At 41.4% G+C, this 23,948-nt stretch overlaps 1 protein-coding gene across 1 annotated transcript in view; it reads left to right on the top strand.

Annotated features, from left to right (window-relative positions):
• The window catches only part of CMYA5 (cardiomyopathy associated 5), an 87,635-nt gene extending 79,227 nt beyond the window's left edge, over positions 1-8,408 (top strand). Inside the window, exons 12-14 of the mRNA XM_029941222.1 lie at positions 498-597; positions 2,520-2,693; positions 7,278-8,408. Coding sequence (XP_029797082.1) covers positions 498-597; positions 2,520-2,693; positions 7,278-7,524 — 521 coding nt within the window. The 3' untranslated portion in view covers positions 7,525-8,408. The remainder of the gene's footprint in view (positions 1-497; positions 598-2,519; positions 2,694-7,277) is intronic.
• Positions 8,409-23,948: the final 15,540 nt, after the last annotated feature.

The following is a 23,948-nucleotide window of genomic DNA, read 5'->3' on the forward strand; positions in this document are numbered from 1 at the left end:
TGTTTGTGATGTGGTCAGGGCCAGCCCAATGTTTACAGGAGAGACAGGAAGGCTGCCTGCCCATAAATATTTCTGCTCCAGTCCTAATGTGGTGCCTGTATCTTCCACTGTTAGAACCACTCCCTTGGCTTACACCAGTGCATCTTCAGACTTTAATGTGTGCATGAAGGAGCCTGTGAAAATGCAGATTCTCGTTCAGGAGCTCCAGGACAGGGCTGGGATTCTAGCTAGTTTCCAGGTGACACAGATGCCGCCTGCCTGAGGAGCGCACTTCCCATAGCAGAGGGAGCTCTAGTACAGGAGGTGCAGGCAGGCGGCCACGAGCCCTCAACAGGCCTTGTCCTGGATGAGATTTTCAGCTGTGGATCTGAAGACACTGAGTAGGGCATTTTGATGTCAGGGGAGAGGGAGACTACAGTCTGAAATGTGGGGCTTGGCCCAGGGACAGCACTTACTATTGTGGTAATGTTATAATCCTATTTTCGTAACTGCAATAGGAACCCGATTTCTTCTGTTGCGAGAAACAGCTCATCCTGCCCTGCAGATTTCCTCAAATGGGACAGTGATCAGCTTCACTGAGAGGAGACGGCTAACAGAGTAAGTAGAGTCTTCTGAGGGGTGTCGCTCTGGTGTGGCCTTGCCTGCGCATGTTCTTGGTTTAACGGACATGCTTGGGAATATGGTAACGAATAGCAACACGAGCACACCCATACGGTAAGTGACAGTAGTTTCTAAGTTGGAGCAAGTGTCAGTATTTGTGTTGCAAACACAAGCACAGATGGCTTTGTTTAAATCATAGGCTGTTTTCAGGTACCATCTCTAATTTAATGAAAAAAGTGTCTAGGCTAATTCTTCTGTTATTTTCAGTAGCAGACCAGGTTTTGAAGAGAGGAGAATGACATTTTGTTGAGTTTCTGCGCTGGCCACATGTAGGACTTTCAGGTTTTCAGACTTTCTGGTCCCTCCCTACCCAGGAGCTCCCACAAAATGGAGTACTAAAGAGCCAGAAGCCAAGGGCCCTGTGGGGAGACTGCTCTGCAATTTACCTCCAATATCTCATGGTCAGTGTGAGGGGCAAAATGGTCAAATGGGAGAAAGTATGTGAAAGGCTTTTGAAAAATGTAACACATGTGAGACAGTGGCGGCTGTTGGCATTGATGTGCCCCAGTGTGGCTGGCAGCAAGCCCTCAGTCCCTCACTGAGCCTGCCAGAAGTGACCTGCGTGGTTTTCCCCTCCCCTTGCTGTAAATCCATGCATAGCCCAGCTCAGGCCCTAGGACCCTTTGATCTTACCTGTGAAAAGGTCTAAGCGCAGGTGCATTGTTTTTTAGCCACTCCGTGTTGAATAATCCTCAAGGAAGGGTCCTGTCTTCTGCATCTTTGAATCCCCAAAATCTAGAACAGGGGCTGGAACATTCTAGGTGCTAAGAAATATACAAACAAGTGAATTCAGAGGAAAAAAAGATTTAAGAAATAGATTGGGCTTTTCTGTCTTTTTTTGATTTTTCAAAAATTCAAAAAGAAAAGAGATAGACTGAAAGTTGGTAAGACTTCATAGATAGTAACTGGATGGTAACTGTAATGTATTTCATAGACCTTTATTTATTATTAACTTGAAAATTAGCTCATAAATATCAGGCAGCCAGGCTTTGCTCAGTGAAAGCAAGGGCCTGTCAGTATCCACCTCCTTGAAAGGAGGTTGGGTAAAGACACGAGAAAGTGAAATACATTCCTTTGCATTAATCATTTTCTCATCTGTTAAAAAGGAGAGGGTGCTGACTGAATATTAACACTGCTTAAATTAAAAATGCTTCCTTGCTGTCTCGGTCATTTCAAAGCAGGATTGAGCACTTCATGCAAACAGGGTCACCCATCAGCAGTGTGTTTCATGGTGTCTGTTACAAAAATAGCTAAGGTGAGACAAAAGGAGACCTTTCAATTCAGGCACCCCTACTACAATCTAAAGAGGCCAGAGTCCCAAAGACTGCTGACCACAGCTTCTACAAAACACACTCATCACTCCTGATCAGTTCTACTCTCTTCTCTGGCCTCACCAGCTGTCTTGCCATCCTCCTCTACCTCCTCCTCCTCTTTTTCTTCCTTTCTTCAAGTTTTGGAAACAAACTTTGCAAGTTACATTCTCCTGGACCTCCCCACCTGCTTCCCTAGTATTTCCTCACTCTCCCTGAAAGTGAAGATGGTGCCATGCCTTTTTTTTCCTGCCACTATTCTAATTCTTTCCTGGTTCTTAGCTCCTTCAAGAGATGCAGTATACTATACATACATGTTGTATGTGGCAACAGAAATACGTTGAATGCATGTTGAGAATTTGTGCGATTCTGTGGCAATCAGATCAAAGTCGGGGGCACAATGGACAACACATATCTTTAGTCAAATTCTGGCAGTCTCCAAGGATAGAATCCTGCCTAAACTGTGTGTGACTCTGTGAATGTGGATGTTTAGGAGATAAAAGTTGGTGATGTCTGCGCTAGGCTTAACTTGATCCACTTTGTCTGCAGAATCCCATCAGTGCTGGGTGAGGAGCTGCCTGCCTGTGGCCAGCATTACTGGGAAACCACAGTCACAGACTGCCCAGCTTACAGACTTGGCATATGCTCCCACTCGGCTGTGCAGGCTGGTGCCCTGGGACAAGGGGAGACTTCATGGTACATGCACTGCTCTGAGCCACAGAGGTAAGCTAGAGCCCTGCCTTCCCTTCCTGGTCAAAGCGTCATGAGTTAATGTGTAGGCAGAGGTCTCTGAGGCACCTAACAAATAGTATCCTACTTTCCTGTCCAAGTCTGAGCCGACAAAGAAAGAAAACAAAAGAGTCAAATATATGAAGACCAAACTATTAGTCTGATTACTGAGGAAGCCAATTTTAGTGAATGTGGTTCATACCTGAGGGAAAGGAAGTTTCTTACGTTGAACCCTATTAATAGTCTTGTACCTAATCATGCCAGCTTCCCCACCCTGCACAGCAGAACTAGTCCCTGGAGAGACAAAGAAGGGAGTATGTTTCATTAGGAAGCTCATTCTCCAGAGATAGGGAAAAGGAAGGGACCTCTAGGCCATGCATGGCCAATTTTTCCTTCTAAACTCACCTAGGGTGGGAGAGGCGACAAAGGTAGTACTAAAAGGCTCCCTTTTACAGAGGAGTCAACAGGAGTGAGAAAAGAAGTGAGTCCCCAGTACCCCTCTCATTGGTCCATATCAGGAATTGGCAAACTATAGCCCATAGGTCAAATAGGACCACTACCTGTTTTTGTAACATTTTATTAATAGTGTTATTGGAATACAGTCATGCTTATTGGTTTGCATATTGTCTGTGGCTACTTTTGCACATCAGTGGCAGAGCTGACTAGTCATAACAGCAACCAAATGACCCCCAAAGCCTAAAATATTTACTATGTGGCCCTTTACAGAAAAGTTTGCTAATTGTATTCATTGTAGTTTTGTCTAGTTGGTTAATGTGTGAACACTATAACCTGTGTTAGTCTCAGAGAAATGAGGTAAGCATGGAATGATCTGAATATGCTCACAGGATGGTCGTTATTAGAAACCTGACTTTAGTCCTAGTCCCATCCTTGATTAGCCTCCTGTTGGCTACTCACCGGAAGTCAGTGAACCCTTTGAGCATACCTAATAGATCTCATCTATCTTATCGGGGACAGGGATCCCTGGTCTGCTACATTTTTGGGTTGTGAGATCACATGAAGTCAGGTACAGGGAAGAGTCTGGAAATTGTAAAGTATCAGGAAAATGTGAGGCATTATTCAAATGTAATGCTTTAAAAAAGAAGCCTTTAGTGCTCACAAGTTCCCAGAAAAAGGCCCACAGATTGGGATTTTGCATATCTCTGGCTGCACATTTCTCCCTGTATCCTACTTGACAGAGTTTGATTTTCTGACGTGGTTCATAAGGACCCTATCTCCAAGAGCTATTTAAAGTCACATTTCATCAAGTCAGAGCAATTATGATAATTGATGTTCACTGCTGTGCAATGCTTAAGGGCCTAGCCCCTGCCCAGAGTTTAAAATCTCTCAAACCCAGAAATTATAATGAGTAGATTTCAAACTGGAACCAGATATTGATTTCATGAAAATTTCCTTAGGCACTTGAATCTTTTTATTTTTTTATTTTTTAACATTTAAAAAAAAGTGTGTTTATTTATTTTGAAAGAGACAGAACACGATCTAGGGAGGGGCACAGAGAGGGGGAGAGAGAGAGATCTCAGGCAGGCTCTGCACTGTCAGCATGGGAGCCTGATATGGAGCTTGAACTTAACTAACTGTGAAATCATGACCTTAGCTGAAATCAACAGTGAGACACTTTACCAACTAAGCCACCCAGGCACCCTGAACCTTGAATTTTTTAACCCCCAAAACCATAGGTTAGCCTCCAGTAACAAATTTCTAGACTCTAGAAAACAGAATGATATCTTGTGAACAGGTTCAACAAACTTAGTCTTCAGCTCTTTCAGGCCCAGGGTAGGCTCTGTGGGCTCCAGGAGGAAGAGTATGCCCACCGGTGTGGTCACAGCACAGAGAGGTCAGGCCTCAGGTGCCTTCATTTCATGTATCAAATAGAACACTGTGAGAACCACTGTAATAGGCCCCCCTCTGTTTAACTTTTCTGGCTTCACAATTTTAAACCAAACTGTATTCCTCTTGATACTACTTGCTCTAAGATGTCACAAGTGGAAAGGAGAAATGGAGAAAGTCTGAGGACATAAAATCACTGGGACTTCTTCCTGTCTGCTTCTGTCCCCTAGTTCACAGCATCCTCACCTCCTTCACCACAGCCACCATGCCTGTACCTTCCAGGGGGAGGTCTGCACCCATGCCACGCTATTCTGTGTGTCCCAACTGGCAAATATTTCCAGAACATAATTTTCATCACGTCCCTTGCTTTTTTGCTCAGAAATCTACATTTACAGTGGTGTCAGCACTCAGGTGGGATGACAGTCAAGATAGGAATCCAAGAATAATATGACCAAGAAGGGGGATGAGGAGACCCAAGGAGAGTAACCACCATGACCAAAAGGGGCTGGACTCAGTCTGGGCAGGTAGTGAGATTCACAGGGGTGGGCCCACGGAGACAGCAGTTCCAGGGGCACACGTGTATCTAGAATCAAGCCTCCAGATGATCTTTGTTTGAACAGACACCACAGCCCGTCAAGGGGCAAGCAAAAGCTGGGCAGGGAAGAGGGCCCCAGGCAGACAGGCTTGGTTTCAGGCCAGAGTGCAGGCTGGAGAATGAACTGATGTGCTAGATAAAAAATGGAGGTGGAAGCAGAGCAGGGCAGGGCAGGGCAGATTCCAGGCCCTTCAGAACTGGTGTAGTCAAGGCTTTGAGGAATGTCTCTCCCTCCTTGGCCTCTTCGGTGGGGACTGGCTCAGGGACTGACTGGGGCTGGGCCTGTGAGCACCAGGAGCCTTCTAAGCAGGACTTGGGGGAAATGGCTCATTAGGGCATTCAGAACCCTCTATACCAGTGCAATGTGCAATCAGATAGTCTATGAAGATAGAAAAGTAGTATCACAGATGGCTTTTGAACACTTGAAATATGGCTGGTAGGATGAAGAAGTAGACATTGAATTTTATATCATTTTAATTTTAATTTAAGCAGCCACATGTGGTTAGTGGCAATTGTGATGGACAGAGCAGGTCTAGTTCCTGGCCCCTGACTTTACTTATGCATGTCATGTCTTCAGAGTCACTCATGTCCTCTCCGAACCTGTTGGACAGATGGTGATGTTCTCTATGATCAATGGGCTTATTCTGCCACCTCATCATTGCTTCTGCTGTCCCTGCTGGTTGGATCCCTCTCTCCCTCTTTCCCACCTATGTCCAATTCTGACATAGGAATATGAGCCCATCTGCTCCCAAAGGCTTCTAGAAGAGCCCCAGCCTACACTGCTGCTCCCAGTCACTGCCACCTGTAACCTTGGTTTTCTCTGCGGCTTCTAGGGCCTCTAGAGGTTCACATTGTTCTGTCAGATCTCTCATTAGCAAGGCATTGAAAAGGCCCGTTATCATCGTGTATGCCTTGCCTACTTTCTTATCCCTGTGAACCTCTGCCTTATCACATGATCTTTATTCTGCAGGGAAGTTGCTAGCTTGCCATTCCCAAAACATACCTATACTCAAGCTTCTGAGCCCTTAAGACTGATGTCATAGGCCTTAAGAGTCCTTGGCTTTCTCTGCCACACCAGTGCCACTGTGCTTCCTCTCCTCAGACCATTCCCACAGATCTTTCCCTCCTCTCTTCTATTTCATTTTTTCCCTTTTCCTACTTTCAGGGCCCCAGCCTCTGTTTCTAAGTCTCCAAGGAGAAAACACCAGACTTGGGTTACTTTTTGCACAGAGCAATTCAGTTTCTTCTGTTGAGCAATTTCCCCTTCCTAGCCTACTCTTGAACCCTTCTTTTCACAACCAAACAGGTCGTTAAATGTGTTTATAAACACTTTACCAACCTCTGCCCTGAGATAGAGCCTCACTCCTAGCCCACTTTTAAGGGATCAACAGTGTTTTCCTCCTGGTCAGGAGGGTCTGGGTTCCCCAAGGGCAAGGACAGGACTCTGTGGTCCTTCATAGTCCCCAGAGGGCCTAGTAAAGGGCTGGACTCACAGATATGCCCAATGGATACTTGTTGAATTGAATTCATTTGAGTTGAAGAGAGAAATTACAGGCCACCCCCCTGGGCTGCAAGGCTGCAGAAAACATTCAGAAGACGAAAAGGAAAATTGGTCTGGGGCAGGGGGGACACATACAAAGGATGAAGTTGGGCAAAAATAATAAAACGTTTCTTAAGCTTCCTAAAGGCCCTTATGTAAGTTACTTAAAAATTTTTAAGCTGTAAAATTAATACATTTTATGGAAGGCAAGCCTGCAGTACTTTTAAAAATACATGGCAGCCTCAAAGGAGTTTTATTCAAAAGAATGACACACCATGAATGCGGTAGTTAAAACATGTGGGCAGCTGGGAAAGAATTAGAATGTTGAGAAAAATCACAAGGAAGGCATATGCTGGTTATTCTGGGACCGCCTTCTAAGTAGAAGGAGCAAAATTATTAAAAATGTTTGTCTATTGAGATGAGCTATGCATTTTAGCAGCTAAGAGGGATCTGGTTAAAGGAATTGGGATAACATTATTGCAACTCATTATTGTGTAGTGAAATTAATAACTAAAGAATTGGTTATCACCAAGGGATCTTCTTCACCATGGTCTTTCAAGATTTCCAGTTTTTAATTCCCCATTCTGTTTCATTTCAGATATACATTCTTCTACAGTGGCATTGTGAGCGATGTCCATGTGACTGAGCATCCTGCTAGGGTGGGCATTCTGCTGGACTACAACAACCAGAGGCTTCTCTTCATTAATGCTGAAAGTGGACAGTTGCTCTTCATCATCAGGCACAGGTTTAATGAGGGAGTTCATCCTGCCTTTGCCCTGGAGAAACCTGGAAAATGTACTTTGCACCTGGGGATTGAGCCACCAGATTCTGCAAGGCACAAGTGATTGTTGGCTTTCAGAGTTTGCAAGAGGAACAATGTGAATTTTGGGGGTGTATTGTTCTTTCCCTTGGGTGCTATATATTCAAAATATCTCCCATACATTCGCACTAATGATAGCTATGTGCACAGCATGCTCAGCGCACAGCAAAGCCACGAAAGAAACCTTGACTTTCTAAGTAGCATGTGAGTAAAGATGACGGAAAAACGATCTCCACCCTTTGCTTTATATATGTTTGATTTCTTCCCTAAATTAAAAAGATTTATATCTGATTTTGGAACCAGAACAGAGAAGTGGTCTTCCACCTGTTTTACCCTCAGTGGACAGGTCTGAGTAAAGGAAAGGCTGTGTTACATCTCTGACAAGAAATATGGGCTTTTTCCATAAGAAAAATGTCACCTGACTCCACTAACGGCTGTTGAATTCTAATCATTAGAGAAGGTGTTTTCACTGTTTGAAGTTGATAATGAACTCTTTTGTAATAATATATACTGTAGAACATGAGGCTCTTTTCCCTGACATTTTAAATGTAGACAAGAGCTAGGTATTAGAAATATCCATTTTGCTAAATAAATGGCTAGAGTCTATAAAACAAAACATGTTATATGAACTAATTATATATAACTTAGGAGCCCAGCATCTCTGGACTGGAACAGACTGCCGAGTAAATGACCATCATGCTTCAGTGGGTTGTGTCACGACTAACTTTCACATAAGAATTTTACATGCGTCTTTTAAAATCTAAACACTTTTATCCCATAGTTACAGTCAACGACAGGAAGCTGGGAATCTCTTTTTGCCAAAATGAAATGGTTGGTCATTTTTAGATACTATACTGAAATCTTCCTAAAGTATGCGTGCCAAGTTGATAAATCTAGAAGGCATTTTGAGATGATTGCTCTTGTTTTCAATAATGTAAATACTTTGATCTTATTTATAGGTTTTTAACATTATGAATTCATTTCTTTCTTTTCTTGAATTAGGAAATAATATCCTACTTTTGACATCTGTTCTAAATTCTTTTGATTCACAGCTAGAAAATCCAAACCAGATCTGTAACTGCATTGGTAGAACCCCTCCAAAACCATCAAAACTCTGCTTTAAAATGAGAGCAGCTACCAGCAAGATGGATGCTTAGTGAAATAGGAGGAAGAATGTACTGCTTTGTGGAGAATGTTCTCTTCACTTTCATCAAGGCTTAGAAGTGTTACTGTCAGGTTCTGACTCATCAGCAACCCATGGGCATTATTACTTTTTTGGTGAGAATGTCATGTAATTAAAAACAGGAACAGTAGTAGCAACCACATGAATTTTAAAATTTGTCTCAGCTTGGGTTCTTCCAAAAGTAGACCTGGGAATAAAGATTTAGTGCTGGTTGTTTACACAGGAAGGGATTCTAGAAGCACATGGGAGGAAGTGGGGGAAAATAAGACAGGAACGGGGAAGAGCCAATAAAGGTCATGTTTCATGAGTGGGTTATTGCCACTCTGAGCAACTGGGGCTTACTTGTGCTGGGCGCGCCCTGGAAACCACTCAGAACATGCCAGAAGCTGGCATTTAACCACTCTCTCCAATCCTGTTGGTTGAGGGTTGACCCAGGGGGCATTAAGTTCCCATCCCCTCCTTTTCCAGGTTGTGTTCCTTGCAAACTCCTGTCATCCCTAGAAAGCTCCCAGACAAAGGAATGTGAAAGAAAGTCACCTCGTGCAGAATTGTAAGGGGACAACTGCCTAATGCAGCTGCTGCGGCACTCAAGTGAGCTGGGGGTGATTTGGGGCACATGAGACAGGGCACCAGCAGCATCTGCCACCAAGCTGGCAGTTCTGGTATGAAGGGGAGAGGCAGAATAATGGGAAGAACTAAGGTTGAAGCTGATTCAGGTCTTTCTAGGTTTTAACTCACATTCTTTAGTTATGTGCCTTTCCCTCAGAATAATTGTAAGCATCAGATTAAATAGGCATGTGAAATGTCACAGCATTTTATAGTTTATAAAGCATCCAGACAAGGGACTCTGGAGATGCTCTTTAAGGCCACCCTCCATCACATCCCGTGAGTCGTCCTCTCACATCTGACTCCTAGGTAAGTGTGTGGTGACAGGACTATGAGGTCAAGAGATCCATATTTCAGCTGCCTCTGTCTCTTGACTGATAGATTTCTAGTGGGTGGGTTTCTACGGAATTATTCCAGTGGAGACAAGCAAAGTGAAGTTAATGCTTTTTCCTTACATCTTAAAGCAATTCTTTCCTGGCCCTTTTGAGTCCATTTTTCCTTCTTCTTGTCCTTCCTACTCACATAACACAAATCCTCAGAGCAAAGAAAGGAAGTCAGCAAATTTTGTCAAAATCGCTCCTCTACAAATATGTCAGTGGTACTTATTAGTTTAATAACATGTATAGCTCATACATTATCTTTTCTAATCTTCATCAGGACCTTGCAGAGTAAAAATCATTGCCATTTCATAGATGAGGAAACCAGTCTCAGAGCAGTTAAATAATTAGTTCACACTCACAACCGGCAGGTGGCAGAGTGCGGATTTAGATACAGCTCAAATTCTGAGCCAGGAGAATAAAATGGTGTTTCATTTTATATCAGAGATCATTTTTTCTATATATGTATATGATTTGTTAAAATTACATGTGTGTGTATGTACATACACACTCTCCTCCATACACCTGTACATACGCAGGCAGACATTCGGACATAGATATTTTCTTCCCTCCTGAACTGACTTCCTTCCCTAATGTCAGTTTTGTTGTTGATGCTGTCTTGGGTTTACTTTCGATTCCTTCTTCAGTACCAATGACTTTAATTAGGATTCCAAAGAATCTGTAACATTTTGTTTATGAAGAAGAACCACTGTGCTTCCTCTCAGAGGTATAGGGCCAAAATAAAGGCGTTTGCAGGGAAAAGAAGAGGAAATGAGGACTAACACTAGGGTCCTTCTCTGTTTGCATACACACCTGGACAATCCTGGACAGGTACGTTCTTGGTCAAAGGTGGAAGGAGTTTTCTACTGAAGCAAATCAAAATGCGTTCCTGCTGTTTTTCTGGGGTGCTTCCATAACATGGAACAGAGCTGAAGTATCTTACTTCATCACATCCACTTACAAAATTGTGTGCTTTAGGCACCAAACCCTAACACTTTCCTGTCAGAAGCATCCTTCACGCCCCCCCAAGTGGCCTCTGTTGGAAGTCACTTCTCATCTTTACTGTGCTAATTACCCACCAATGATCTCAAATGTTCAACTGCTGAAGGAACTCGGGACCCAAGCAGTCCATATTCACTGAAGAGATTCATCGCAGGCAAAGGGTATAGTACAGCTGCACAGAGGAATATCAGGCCTTCAAGGGGTTTTGGTATTTCAGTGCAGCCTTGTTTGTGCTCCCACCGTTGGGTTGCACATTCTGCACATCATCTCCAGGCCTCAGACCACCACCAGTGTGCATGTGAGGCATTGTGATACCAGGAAGCCCAAGTTTTGTGTCTGGTGGTGTTGGGCGAGTGAACTGGTCACAGAGGCACTTTCTAGCTATACAACTAGCCCTAAGTGTTGAAGTTCACTTCCCTGCCTCCTGCAGTCTCCACCAAAACCAATGCAAATCATCAGTCTGCTGATTATTACTAAATGATACTGGCAGACTATCATCCTCCAGCAAAACACCTGGTGGATCCATGGCTACAGAATGTCACTTTTTTAAAAAATTGTTGTTTATTTTTGAGAGAGAGAGAGAGAGAGCACACACATGCAAGCTGGGGAGGGGCAGAGAGAGAGACACACACAGAATCTGAAGCAGGCTCCAGGCTCTGAGCCGTCAGCACAGAGCCTGATGCAGAGGTTGAACTCACGAATTGTGAGATCATGACTTGAGCCGAATGCTTAACCGACTGAGCCACGCAGATGCTCCATGTATTTTTAACTAATAGATTCCATGACCACGTCCAAGGGTCAGTAGCTCTGTGGATATGCATGTGATCAATTAAGACTTGCAAAAATAAGCTCATACTGGGCACTTACTGTCCTGTGTTCCTGAGCTCAACTGCTGAGGAGTGTTTGAAGAGTAATAATAGTAAGAGCTGAGTGCATCCCCTCATGTCTTAAATATGGTGACTGCCAAGGCACATCCCTGAGTCAAATGACACTGAGGCTGAGTTCTAGTCCTCTTCACAGTGCAGGAGGGAACACATTTTCTGGGCTGCTTTCTGAGGAGGAGATCAACACCTCTCCCTTTCCCTTACTATCCTCAAAGTGTTTGTGGTTATGTCCCTCTTGGTGCCTCTGTTTTGATTACAAATGAATTCCCTTTCTATGCCGAGTTTGTTTTTTCCAATTGGTATCCATAATTTCAGATCCCCAAACAGTATATGAACTATAGCTTGAGAATAGATGGAGGATTAAATGTCTAACTTGGAGCAAAGGTAATTAGGGAAGGAGGTAAGAGGTTTTAAAGAGTTTGTAGAGTTTAAAGGTTTGAAGAGTTATCTGTAAGAGGAATAAAGCTTACTTTGATTTTTGTACTAGGACTGGTGAGGAGTCTCAGGGTTGATGAATTTGGTACAAGAGAAGGAAGAACGTCCATCAGTGTTGATTGGCTCTGGGACATGCTGCTTAGCAGTAGTCAGCACACAGAGTCAGGCTGACTGATCCATTGTCCGGAATATTAAAGATCTGGGTCCTAGGTTCATGGTTTTGAAACTGTGTTCCTGAGGTGCTGGGATTCCACAGAGTTGCCTGATGGCCACTGTGGGATCCAACAGGAAAACCAAATGGGCATAAATTCTGACCCTTGTCCTATTTCATCACAGCAGCTCGATTTTAATCTGTTTTATACATTGGGTTCCATATAATAATTCATTTGATGAAAAGATTTCCATAGGTAAGTAAAGTTTGAAAAGTAGATAACCACTGAGATTCAAGTCTGAATTCTGGGATGCAGGATAACCAAAAAGTCCTTAAATCCTCTGTTCTTTCAGAGTACCTTTTACTTTACTATCCAATACTGGTATATGGAAATTCTGTTTCCTATCTCAAGTTTCCAAGAATCTCTGTAGAGGACTGCATTCTCCTGGTTGACATTTCTGACCTGCTTCTGAGTTCTTCTCCAAGACCTCTAGCCACCTTATCACTACTTCTTCATCCTTCCTTCATCTTGTTTGGTCATCCCAAAACATTACACGGTGCTCCACTGATTCCTTAAAGCTGTGCTAACACAAGACTGACCCTGGTAGTGGTTAACACAGCTTTTGCTCAAGAGTTGGGTTTAGTGAGGGAAATTTCTTCATAGATCATGAAACAAAGGAAAGTTGAATGTGAGGCATCCAACAGTGAGTGCTAGAAGCCCCTTCTGATCTCTTCTCCAGCTTGGTCTTCCAGCCACATTCAACAGACTAACCTCTCCATTCTACTTTATTCTTGAAGTTTCTAGCTTCTGCTCTAATTTTTTTTTTCCTGATCAGCTTGCAAAACTGAAAATGTCAAAATACAAAAGCCTCTCTTACCAGTATAGACATTTTATATAATAGAATGAGAGCAAAATTTTGCCCTACTATCTCAGCCTCTTCCATTCTGCCCAGATTCTAGGCCTCTCTTTGTAGAACTAAAAGGGACACTAAATCAATTCTCTAAACCAAAGAACACTCATTTCCTAAAAAATGAATTTGGCCATTACTCCTTCAAATGGTTTTAGAATTCCCTTAGTGTCTTCCTTTTAATAGATTTCTGTAGAACTAGGTAATGCTTGAAAGTTCTTTCTCAACCTAACTGGAGCTCCCAGACTTTGGGGCAGACTTCCTGGCACCGTGGAGGACTTTACTGCATGCTACACACTTCAGGAAGAATGACACCCTTCTAGAGTCAGTATATTATTTGCGAATTTGATAACTTCAGAGGCAGTGGGTAATTAGGACAAAGGAAAATGGGGAAGGAGAAGCACAGTTTATTCATTAATTCATTCAATACATGTTTATTGAGTATTTATAATGGAATGGACACTCTTCTGGGCCCTAAGGAACTGGCAATTATCAGATCAGACAAAATCCCTGCTTTTAAGGAGCTTATATTCTTGTGGAGGGAAACAGACAATAAATAGATATAGCATGTCAATGGGGAATAAGGAAAAAAATAAGAGTAAGAGAATAAAGAGTAATAGGAGGTAGAGGCTGCTATATATTTTAGGTATGATGGAAATATTTCTGATAAGATGATATTTTAGTAAAGACCTAAAGGAATTGGGGTGGGGGGCGAGCCACATGGATAGCTTCAGGCAAAGAATATTCCACACAAAGGAACAGCAAGTGTAGAGGTCCTGGGGCAGGGGTGTTGGAGGACTAGTGAGGCCTTTAAGGCTTGAGTGGACTAACAAAGGGGAGAGAATGCTATGAATACAGTCAGAGAGGAGCCGAGGACCAGTCTATAAGGGCGTTAACAGCCAAATAAGGACTTTTGATTTTATTCTGGATGAGTTTTCAAAAAGTAACAGGTATGGAGTGTAGGCACAATGGCAATCTCAAAGAATTGTCTTTTCATGTGCTTGGGTATTATGTTTTTCAACATTAAACAGAAGATTTTATGAAGGCCCCCTGAGTTGGCCTTTGCCAACTCTCAGCTCCTGCCGAGAAAGCACTTGGTTTAGGTAGGAAAGAAGAAAAGACGTCTTTTGTCTCCTCCCCAGCTCTGCCCAGGAATCCTAAGGCCCTGATCACTTCTTGCTTCAGTGGAGCAGCCCCTGCTGACTGGTTGTCATTAGGACCACCTAGCACAGAACTGTGTGTCGCGGGGGGGGGGGGGGGGGGGGGGGGGGGGGGGGGGGGGGGGGGGGGGGGGGGGGGGGCGGAACTGCTATCATAGCTGGGTTGACATTGTGCTGAACAGAGTCTACTTGCCCTTAATGAAAAGTTGGCAACCACCAAAGATGGAGAAATACAAGCACATTTGAAGGAAATGTTCCATATCTTTTCAACTGCATGATTTTCAGTTATAAGGAAGATGAAGTAATGATGTCATCTAGGCAGGCTGCCAGCCAAACAGGGCCTCATAGGTGTGTATATATGTGTGTGTGTAAGTGTGTGCGTCTGCATGTCGTAAATATTTCATATGTGTGATTGTGTGTATATGTATGTGTGTTAGCAGGTGTGTGTGTGGGGGGGTAGAAGTGTCTTTACATTCAGGATTTACTTTCCCATTGACGATCTAGGAACTGGATTTGTCAGAGATCCCAAGGGTTGTTAGGTTCACAGGGACTCACTCACATTAATCAAGCCCACAAAAAAGACTTACTAGTAATTTAGAACACCAATGGCTTAATTTATAGTGAGAAATTAAATGATCAAAAGGACTGATGAACACATCTCTTCTGGTCAGAGGATTTCTCTCTCTAGGCCCCTGAAGAGAATTAACATATTTTCACCCAGGGAAGTCCAATGCCAGTCAAAAGATTGTTCGGTGATCAAGGCAAATTATGTGAATGATCTTAATGACCAGCATTATGAAGCTGCCATGGCCAGCCATGGGCCCAAATATTTGGGTTTGCTGCTCTAAGTACTTTCTCCCTGCATTAGCATTCAGCTTCCCTGAAAAATCCTGTTTTTTAGAGGTTTTCAGTCCAGCCGCTTACATTACCGTTAGGAAAAAACGTTGCCTTAAGACCATTTCCCAGGCTATAGATTTTTTTCTTCATTTAGTAAATACTTGATTTGATTCTTAGGCCCCATTCCTCTTCCTTTTGATTGAAAAATATTGTGTCTGTAATGATGACTGTTTCAGATGATAGATTATCTATTACATAAAGATCTTAGTAATTTAATAGAAGAAAACCACACCTGCAAACTCTTCTATGGCATCTCACTATCTCTCTCATGGATTGATTGTATGTGGGAGGAGGACATTCATTCAAGGATTTGTTGTCACTGATGAGAAAGCCCAAATCAAAACACACATCCGGGAATCATGGAGATGGGGCTCTGTACCTTCATAGCAAGTCGGGCAAACTGTTCCACCTCTTACAGAGTCCTCATTGTAAGACAGGAATAGTACCAGTTATTATGCCATAAGGTTGCTCATACACTCATTCGAGAACTAAGGTTCCAGGCACTGCTCTAGGTACCAGGAATCCAGCGATGATCAAACATCACTGCCCTCTGGAAGTTTGCATTCAAGTAAGAGGAATGACACACAATAAAAGAGATAAATAAGTATACTGTTTTGTTTCAGAAAGTGATCAGTGCTATACAGAAAAATAAAGCAGGGAAGGGTGGTTGTGACAGGTAAATGAAAGAATGTATGTAAAGTTCTTAGAATGCCTGGCATATAATGATAGCAAAAACTTTGTTACTAATTGGGCTGTACCACAGGGACTCTTATGCTGAAAGAACTAAGTGTGCCTCGCAGAATAGCACCTGGTTCCACACACAACTTGGAATGTAGTTATTCTATACATGACCACTGTGTCTCCAGTGGAAGTTTAGTATTTTCCTGTTTTTACTCATTGCAAACACTCAGGAAAAGTATTTAGAACAAAAGATAAATTATCCTTAATGTCACCACTCAGAAGTAATTTAACATTTGGCATGTAACCTGGTAGGCTCTTCTCTTTTTCTTTGGACACACACATACAGGCACACACACATTTAAAAAACACTTTTTTAAAGATTTACTTATTTATTTTTAGAGAGAGAGAGAGAGAGAGAGAGAGAGAGAGAAAGACAAAGAGCAAACAAGGGAGAGGTAGAAAGAGAAGGAGACTCAGAATCAGAAGCAGACTCCAGGCTCTTGCTGTCTGCACAGAGCCCAATGTGAGGCTCAAACTCATGAATGGAGAGATCATGACCTGAACTGAATTCAGATGCTTAATCTACTGAGCCATCCAAGTACCCCACACACACATTTTTTAAATGTAGCTAAAATCACTGTTACATAACCTGCTTTTGTCACTTAAAGCTCTATCTTCTGACATCAATAGATTCACATCAATATTTTAATGCTCAATTGTAGTCCATCAGAAAGATAAATCTTTTTATTTTTTATTTTTAGAGAGCAAGTGAGCAGGGAAGGGGCAGAAAGAGAGCGAGAGAGAAAGAGAGCTGAGCCCAGAGCCTGAGAGAGAGATCTCGTGACCTCTCATGAGATCACAACCTGAGCCCAAATTAAAAGTTGGATGCTCAACTGACTGTGCCACCCAGGTGCCCCTGGAAAAGTGAATCTTAAAGTAGTTTGTGATTGATAGATTTTCACTGACTTCCACGTTTTCATTTCTGTAAAAATGCTTTGGTTTTAAAGACACCAACTTCACTATTTGGCATAGAGTTTTCCATGGATCTGTCATGAGAAAGTATGCATTATTTTCATATTTACTACTAACTCTTATCACCTTTTATAAACCCAGCTGGGAAGACTGAATAGAAACTCCTTCATGGAGTAATCTTGGTGCCTAGTTTAATTTAGTCAATTCAATGTAATTACACTTGAGTATATTCAATTTAGATGTATTTTTTAACCTCTGCCATGTCAGGAAACCATGTTGATTCCTTTTGGGAACCGAGATGAGTAAGACTCAATCCCTACATTCAAGAAGACCATGCCAGGAACACAGATATTGGTAACCAGAATATAGGCCAGAAGAATTATGGGATCACAGAGTAGGGAGAGGTCATATCTATCCATTTACTCTAATCAAATACTAAGAAATGTTAGCTTTATGTCACTAGTGTGTTGAATAAGCAAAACTCTTGGGACAGAGTCATAAACTGTGTGCTATTTTTGTCTCCTTGTGCCCTTTTATGTTTACTTAGTAGAAGGAAATTCTTAATGACATTTTAGGTAGAGGAACTTGGAAGGACTTAGGAGGGCTTTCTTAGAAGAAATATGGAAACTAAAACCTGATGGTTGAGTAAAAGTTGGCCAAACTGAGGAGATTAGGTTCTGGGGCAGGAGGAGGGAAGAGGAGAGAGTTCCTAATATAGAGTAAAAATGAGGAGGTGAGAAATAGACTGATGTCATAGAGGGATTCATAGATTAGTATAGTTATGTGGGAAGAAGGGGTGGTTGTAGAGGGCTGTTATAGCTGGACATATTTTCTCTGAATACCCCAGGTTTTACCTTAAACTCATACAAAGTGGGCAGCAAATAAATATTTTTGAAAATAAAGTCTGAAAATGATATGTTTTTGGTTCCTTAACAATTTCCCTTCCCATAATTCAGAACCGCCACATATCAACTTCCACGTCTCCTCATTGGAAAATTTGAGGACTATATCCAAATGGTTCTTGGATTATAAGGCAGAGGGAGAAAAATGTTTGCATCCTTCGAGCAGAAGCTCCCATGGGGTTTGTTGGTAAAGTAAGTTGTCTCAGGTAGGAATGACTGAAGGTGAGTGAAGGATTAAAGCCTCTAGGTCAAGGATTATCATTCAGAGAGGGCGAATAAGCTAGACTCATCTAAAGCACAAGCCATTTCAAAGGTGGTTTTCTTAGGAAAAAATGGTGACCAATTGTATCTTTCAAGAAATCAACACTGTTGAAATTATAATTTATCCTGCTTTTTACTTTTGTCTTCTTTCAGTGAATTAAACTATAACCCAGCTTATTTCTTGATTTGCATTTCTCCTTAATTATTCTGAGCTAAGTTCTACCCTGCAGAGCTCCAGAAAATGGATAAAATATGCATCTGAGTGTTGAACAGCAGCGGCAGACACCTACACACCAATCCCCGGCTGTGTGGGATGCTGCCATTTCCCCCAAGTCATTTCAGGTCAGAAACACCTCTGCTTCCAAAGAATGGCATTTAGGGGCCCCCACACAAGGTCTTTGTATGCACTGCATAATGACAATCAAGGAGCAATACATTATTTGGCACCCTCTCAGGAATAAGTGCAAGGCTACTTTTCTGCCCTTACGGACATAGAAGGGATTCTGCAATCATTCAACCCAATAGGAAACCCTGTGAATGACTTTTTGAGGTCTTCAAGTCAAAATCAGAACATGATTTTACTTTATTTCCATCGACTTAGCCAAGCTTTCTATTGAAAATAACATTAATACATATTATTGTGGAAATTTTGGAAGCTAAAAAATCATGAAGAGTTAAAAAAAAAACGTATCCGCAATTCTGCAGACATACTCTAGTTTGATATGTTCTTTGGCTTTGGACCTTTCTTCCTTTCCCTAATGCAGGTAAAATGCCTAGAAGTGTCACAAGCAACTTGCAACCTTGAGGAAAAAATTCTGATGCTGAGCATGGAGGAGTATAAAGATAGAAGCTTGGATTCTTTCTCAGCGCCATTGGTGAGAAACCATTCTGGTTCACTACTGCTTACCTTTAAATTTTTGTTCCTTGAGTTAAATAAACCTCTATCCTTGGAAATCATTAAAATTTTAGCTGTCTTTTGAAGTGTAACACATTCAGAAAAGTGTATAACAAGTTTATAGCATGATGAATTTTTTTCAAAGCTAATATAAGTGTGGACATGTAATATATTTATACCAAGGAAAAGAACATTATAGTAAGTGACTCCCTGTTACTCTCACTTCCTTAAGTAAGCTGTATCTGACATTAACTATAGATTAGTTATTCCTGGTTTCAAATGTTATGTGAAGGAGAGACAAGATGGTGGAGAAGCAAGGAGCTCTATAACCTTCACCTGACCGCATCTATCAAACTGAGAAGGACTGAAGTGACAATACTCTGATCCACAAGAGTGGGAGGAAAAAACACAGACTCTAGAAAGTAGACAACCTCAAAGATGCCTGAGTGAGTGAATGAGAACTGGGGAAATTTAAAAAAGGCCAGCCCCAGGGTGCGGAGGGGTGGGAGCCCCAGCCCAACACAGGGAGAGCGCTTTGAGCATGTGGAGAGACAAGGGAAAGAGAAAGAGACATTGAAAATGCCCATAGAACTGTCTCTAGAGAAGAGATTAAAAAACGTGGCCTGGGACAGAAAGAGATATTGTCACCCCATATATAACTGCTGGGTGTAGGGAGAGAAATCCATCCCATCCAGCAGGCGTATTCTTCCTTGGGCTTGGTGGCAGTGGTGCAGATTCCAGGCAGTGCCAGGAGAAACAGCCCCCTCCCTCTACGAGATCCCGGCTAGGAAGCCAGTCACCAGCGGGAGTACATCTCATCTCCAGTGGTAGCTTGGAAAATAAAAAATAAAGTGCATGGACTAGGATTTGGAAACGAGGCAGGGCTTGGAAAATACAGCTTGGCTCGCATGAGGCATAGGGAGATCAGACTCAAAAGAGCGGTTTGCAATGCTTTGTTCCAGCAGAGCTTGGGGCACTGCCATTCTTCCTACAACCACTAGGCAGGGCCTCAGAGAGCAGCCCCTGAGACCTACCTACACCAAACCACTCCCGTCCTCACTGGAGAGCTGCCCTTTTTTTTTTTTTTTTTTTTTTTTTTTTTTGCCATCCAGATATATTTTCCTTTATCTCATTCTTAACTCTCCCCTTGGCTGGTTATATGCTTTTAGACTGTTCATTGTCTTTTGTTTCTGTCTCCCCCCCCGCCTTTTTTTTCTTTTCCTTTTCTTTTCTTTTCTTTTCTTTCTTTCCCCATTTGGTTTGCTTGTTTGTTTGGTTTGTGTGGATGCATGCTTTTGTTTCCTATGTGTTTCTCTGTCTGTTTTCCTTTTCAGGGCTACCTCAAGAAACAAGCCAAAGTACACATGGTGGAGGGTCCCAAATATCATTGAGTAGGAAAATAAAATAATCAAAGGCACAACAAGAGAAACCAACACTTCCTGAACAGACAGGCCCTAGATAGTCAATGAGTCTCCTTTAGTATAGCAATACTCACAGTTGTAGAGTGCATAACAAGCTTTTAAAACTGACAAGAGACAGAAAACTAGCCAAAATGACAAAGTGTAAGAACTCTCCTGTAAAGAAATTCCAGGAAGAAGTCAGCCACAGAACTGCTGAAAACAGATATAAGCAACATAACTGAACAAGAATTTAGAACAACTGTCACAAAATTAATCGCTGGACTTGAAAAAAGCATCAGAGAAGCTATTGATACAAAAACTAGGGACCTTCAAAATAGCTGTGACGAGTTTAAAAAGGCTATAAATGAGGTGCATAATAAAGTGGACGTGGCCACTGCACAGATTGAAGAGGCAGAGAGGAGAATAGGAGAATTAGAAGACACAGTTATAGCAAAAGAGGAAGCTGAGAAAAAGAGAGATAAATTGATACAGGAGCATGAAAGGAGAATTCGAGACCTGAGTGATACAATCAAACAGAACAATATCTGTATCATAGGAATTCCTGAAGAAGAAGAAAGGGAGAAAGGTCCTGAAGAGGTGCTTGATCAAATTATAGCTGAGAACTTCCTGAATTAGGGGAAAGAAATAGACATTGAAATCCAAGAGGCACAGAGAACCCCTTTAAGATGTAACTTGAATCGACCTTTGGCACAACATATCATAGTGAAACTGGCAAAATATAAAGATAAAGAGAGAATCCTGAAAGCAGCTAGGGATAAAAGGGCCCTAACATACAAAGGGAAACCTATCAGAGTGGTTAGAGACCTATCTAATAAAACTTGGAAGGCTAGAAAGGAAAGGAAGCAAGTCTTCAAAATGATGAACAGGAAAAATATGCAGCCAAAAATCCTTTATCCAGCAAGCCTGTCATTCAGAATAGAAGGAGAGATAAAGTTTTCCAAAATAAACAAGAATTGAAAGAATTCATCACCACTAAACCAGCCCTACAACCAATCCTAAGAGGGAGTCTATGAAGGAAAGGTTTCAAGGAACACAAGGTACCAGAGATACCACTATAAGCATGAACGCTACAGAGTACACAATGACTCTAAACCCATATTTTTCAATAATAACAATGAATGTAAATGGACTAAATGCTCCAATCAAAAGACATACGGTAGAAGAATGGATAAAACAAAATCCATCTATTTGCTGTCTACAATAGACTCATTTTAGACCTGAAGACACCTTCAGATTGAAAGTAAGGGGATGGAGAAATATCTATCATTCGACTGGTAGTCAAAAGAAAGACAGAGTAGCCATACTTATATCAGACAAACTGGACTTTAAAGTAAAGGCAGTAACAAAAGATGAAAAAGGACATTATACAGTAATTACAGGGTCTATCCACCAGGAAGAGCTAATAATTATAAACATCTATGCACCAAATTCGGGAGCACCCAAATACATAAAACAATAACAAACAGAAATAATCTTATTGATTAGAATATGCTAATTGCAGGGGACTTTAATACTCCATTTACAGCAGTGGAAAATCACTCAGGAAACAATGGACCTGAACGACACATTGGAACAGATGGAATTGATAAATATAGTTAGAATTCTGCATCCTGAAGCTAGGAAATTCACCTCCTTCTCCAGTCCACATGGCACATTCTCCAAGATAGATCACATACTGGAGCATAAAACAGCCCTCCATAAATATAAGTGAATTGAGATTATACCATGCACACTTTCAGATCACAATGCTATGAAACTTGAAATCAATCACAGGAAAAAGTCTGGAAAACCTCCAAATATGTGGAGGTTAAAAACCACCCTATTAAAGAATTATTGCTGTACGGCAACCAATTTGACAATAAACTATTAAAAAAAAAGAATTATTGGGCCAATCAGGCAATTAGAGAAGAAATTTAAAAATATATGGAAACAAATGAAAATGAAAATACAATAATCCAAACTCTGAGACACAGCAAAGGCAGTCTTAAGAGAAAAGTATATTGCAATTCAGGCCTATTTAAACAAACTAGGAAAAGTGCGAATTCAAAATCTAACAGAGCACATAAAGGAACTAGAAGAGGAGACCCCAAACCCAGCAGAAGAAGAGAATTAATAAATATCAGGGCAGAAATAAACAATATAGAATCTAAAAAAATAGTTGAGCAGATCAATGAAACCAAGAGTTGGTTTTTTGGAATTGATAAACCTCTAGCCAGGCTCCTCAGAAATAAAAGAGAGAACACCCAAATAGACAAAACCATGAATGAAAATGGATCTATTACAACCAATCCCTTAGAAATACAAGCAATCATCAGAGATTACTATGAAAAATTATATGCCAACAAACTGGACAATCTAGAAGAAATGGACAAATTCCTAAACACACATACACTACCAAAATTCAAATGGAAAGATAGAAAATATGAACAGACCCATAACCAGTGAAAAATTCGAATCTGTTATCAAAAATCTCCCAATGAATAAGAGCCCAGGGCCAGATGGCTTCCCCGGGGAATTCTACCAGACATTTAAAGCAGAGCTAATACCCACTCTTCTCAAGCTATTCCAAAAAATAGAAACAGAAGGAAAACTTCCAAACTTATTCTATGAAGCCAGACAGAGACCCAACTAAACCAGGCAGAGACCTAACAAAAAAAGAGAACTACAGGCCAACATTCTTAATGAATACGGATACAAAAATACTCAACAAAATACTAGCAAATTGAATTCAACAGCATATAAAAAGAATCATCCACCATGATCAAGTGGGATTCATTCCTGGGTTACAGGGCTGGTTCAATATTTGCAAATCCATCAATGTGATACATCACGTTAACAAAAGAAAAGATAAAAACCAGATGATCTGGTCGATACATGCAGAAAAAGGATTTGACAAAATACAGCATTCTTTCTTAATAAAAACCCTTGAGAAAGTCAGAATAGAAGGAACTTACTTAAATATTATAAAAGCAATTTATGAAAAGCCCACAGCTAAGATCATCCTCAATGGGGAAAAACTGAGAGCTTTCCCCCTGAGATCAGGAACAGGACAGGGGTGTCCACTCTCACCACTGTTGTTTAACATAGTGCTGGAAGTCCTAGCATCAGAAATCAGTCAACAGAAGGAAATAAAAGGCATCAGAATTGGCAAAGATGAAGTCAAACTTTCACTTTTTGCAGATGACATGATACTCTACATGGAAAACTCGATCGGCTTCACCAGAAGCCTACTAGAACTGATCCATGAATTCAGCAAAGTCACAGGGTACAAAATCAACATACAGAAATCAATTGCATTTTTATACACCAATAATGAAGCAACAGAAAGAGAAATCAAGAAACTGATTCCATTCATCATTGCATGAAAAACCATGAAACACCTAAGAATAAAGCTAACCAAGAAGTAAAAGACCTGTATGATGAAAACTATAGAAAACTTATGAAAAAAAATTGAAGAAGACACATAGAAATGGAAAAACATTTCCATGCTCATGGATTGGAAGAATAAACATTGTGAAAATGTCATTATTATCCAAAGCAATGTACACATTCAATGCAGTCCCCATCAAAATTGCACCAGCATTCTTCTCAAAGCTAGAACAAACAATCCTAAAATTCATATGGAACCACAAAACACTCTGAATAGCCAAAGTAATATTGAAGAAGAAAACCAAAATGGGAGGCATCACAATCCCAGACTTTAGCCTCTACAAC

The sequence above is a fragment of the Suricata suricatta genome, chromosome 6 (genome assembly GCF_006229205.1).
Source record: "Suricata suricatta isolate VVHF042 chromosome 6, meerkat_22Aug2017_6uvM2_HiC, whole genome shotgun sequence".
In the NCBI taxonomy this organism is placed as follows: Eukaryota; Metazoa; Chordata; class Mammalia; order Carnivora; family Herpestidae; genus Suricata; species Suricata suricatta.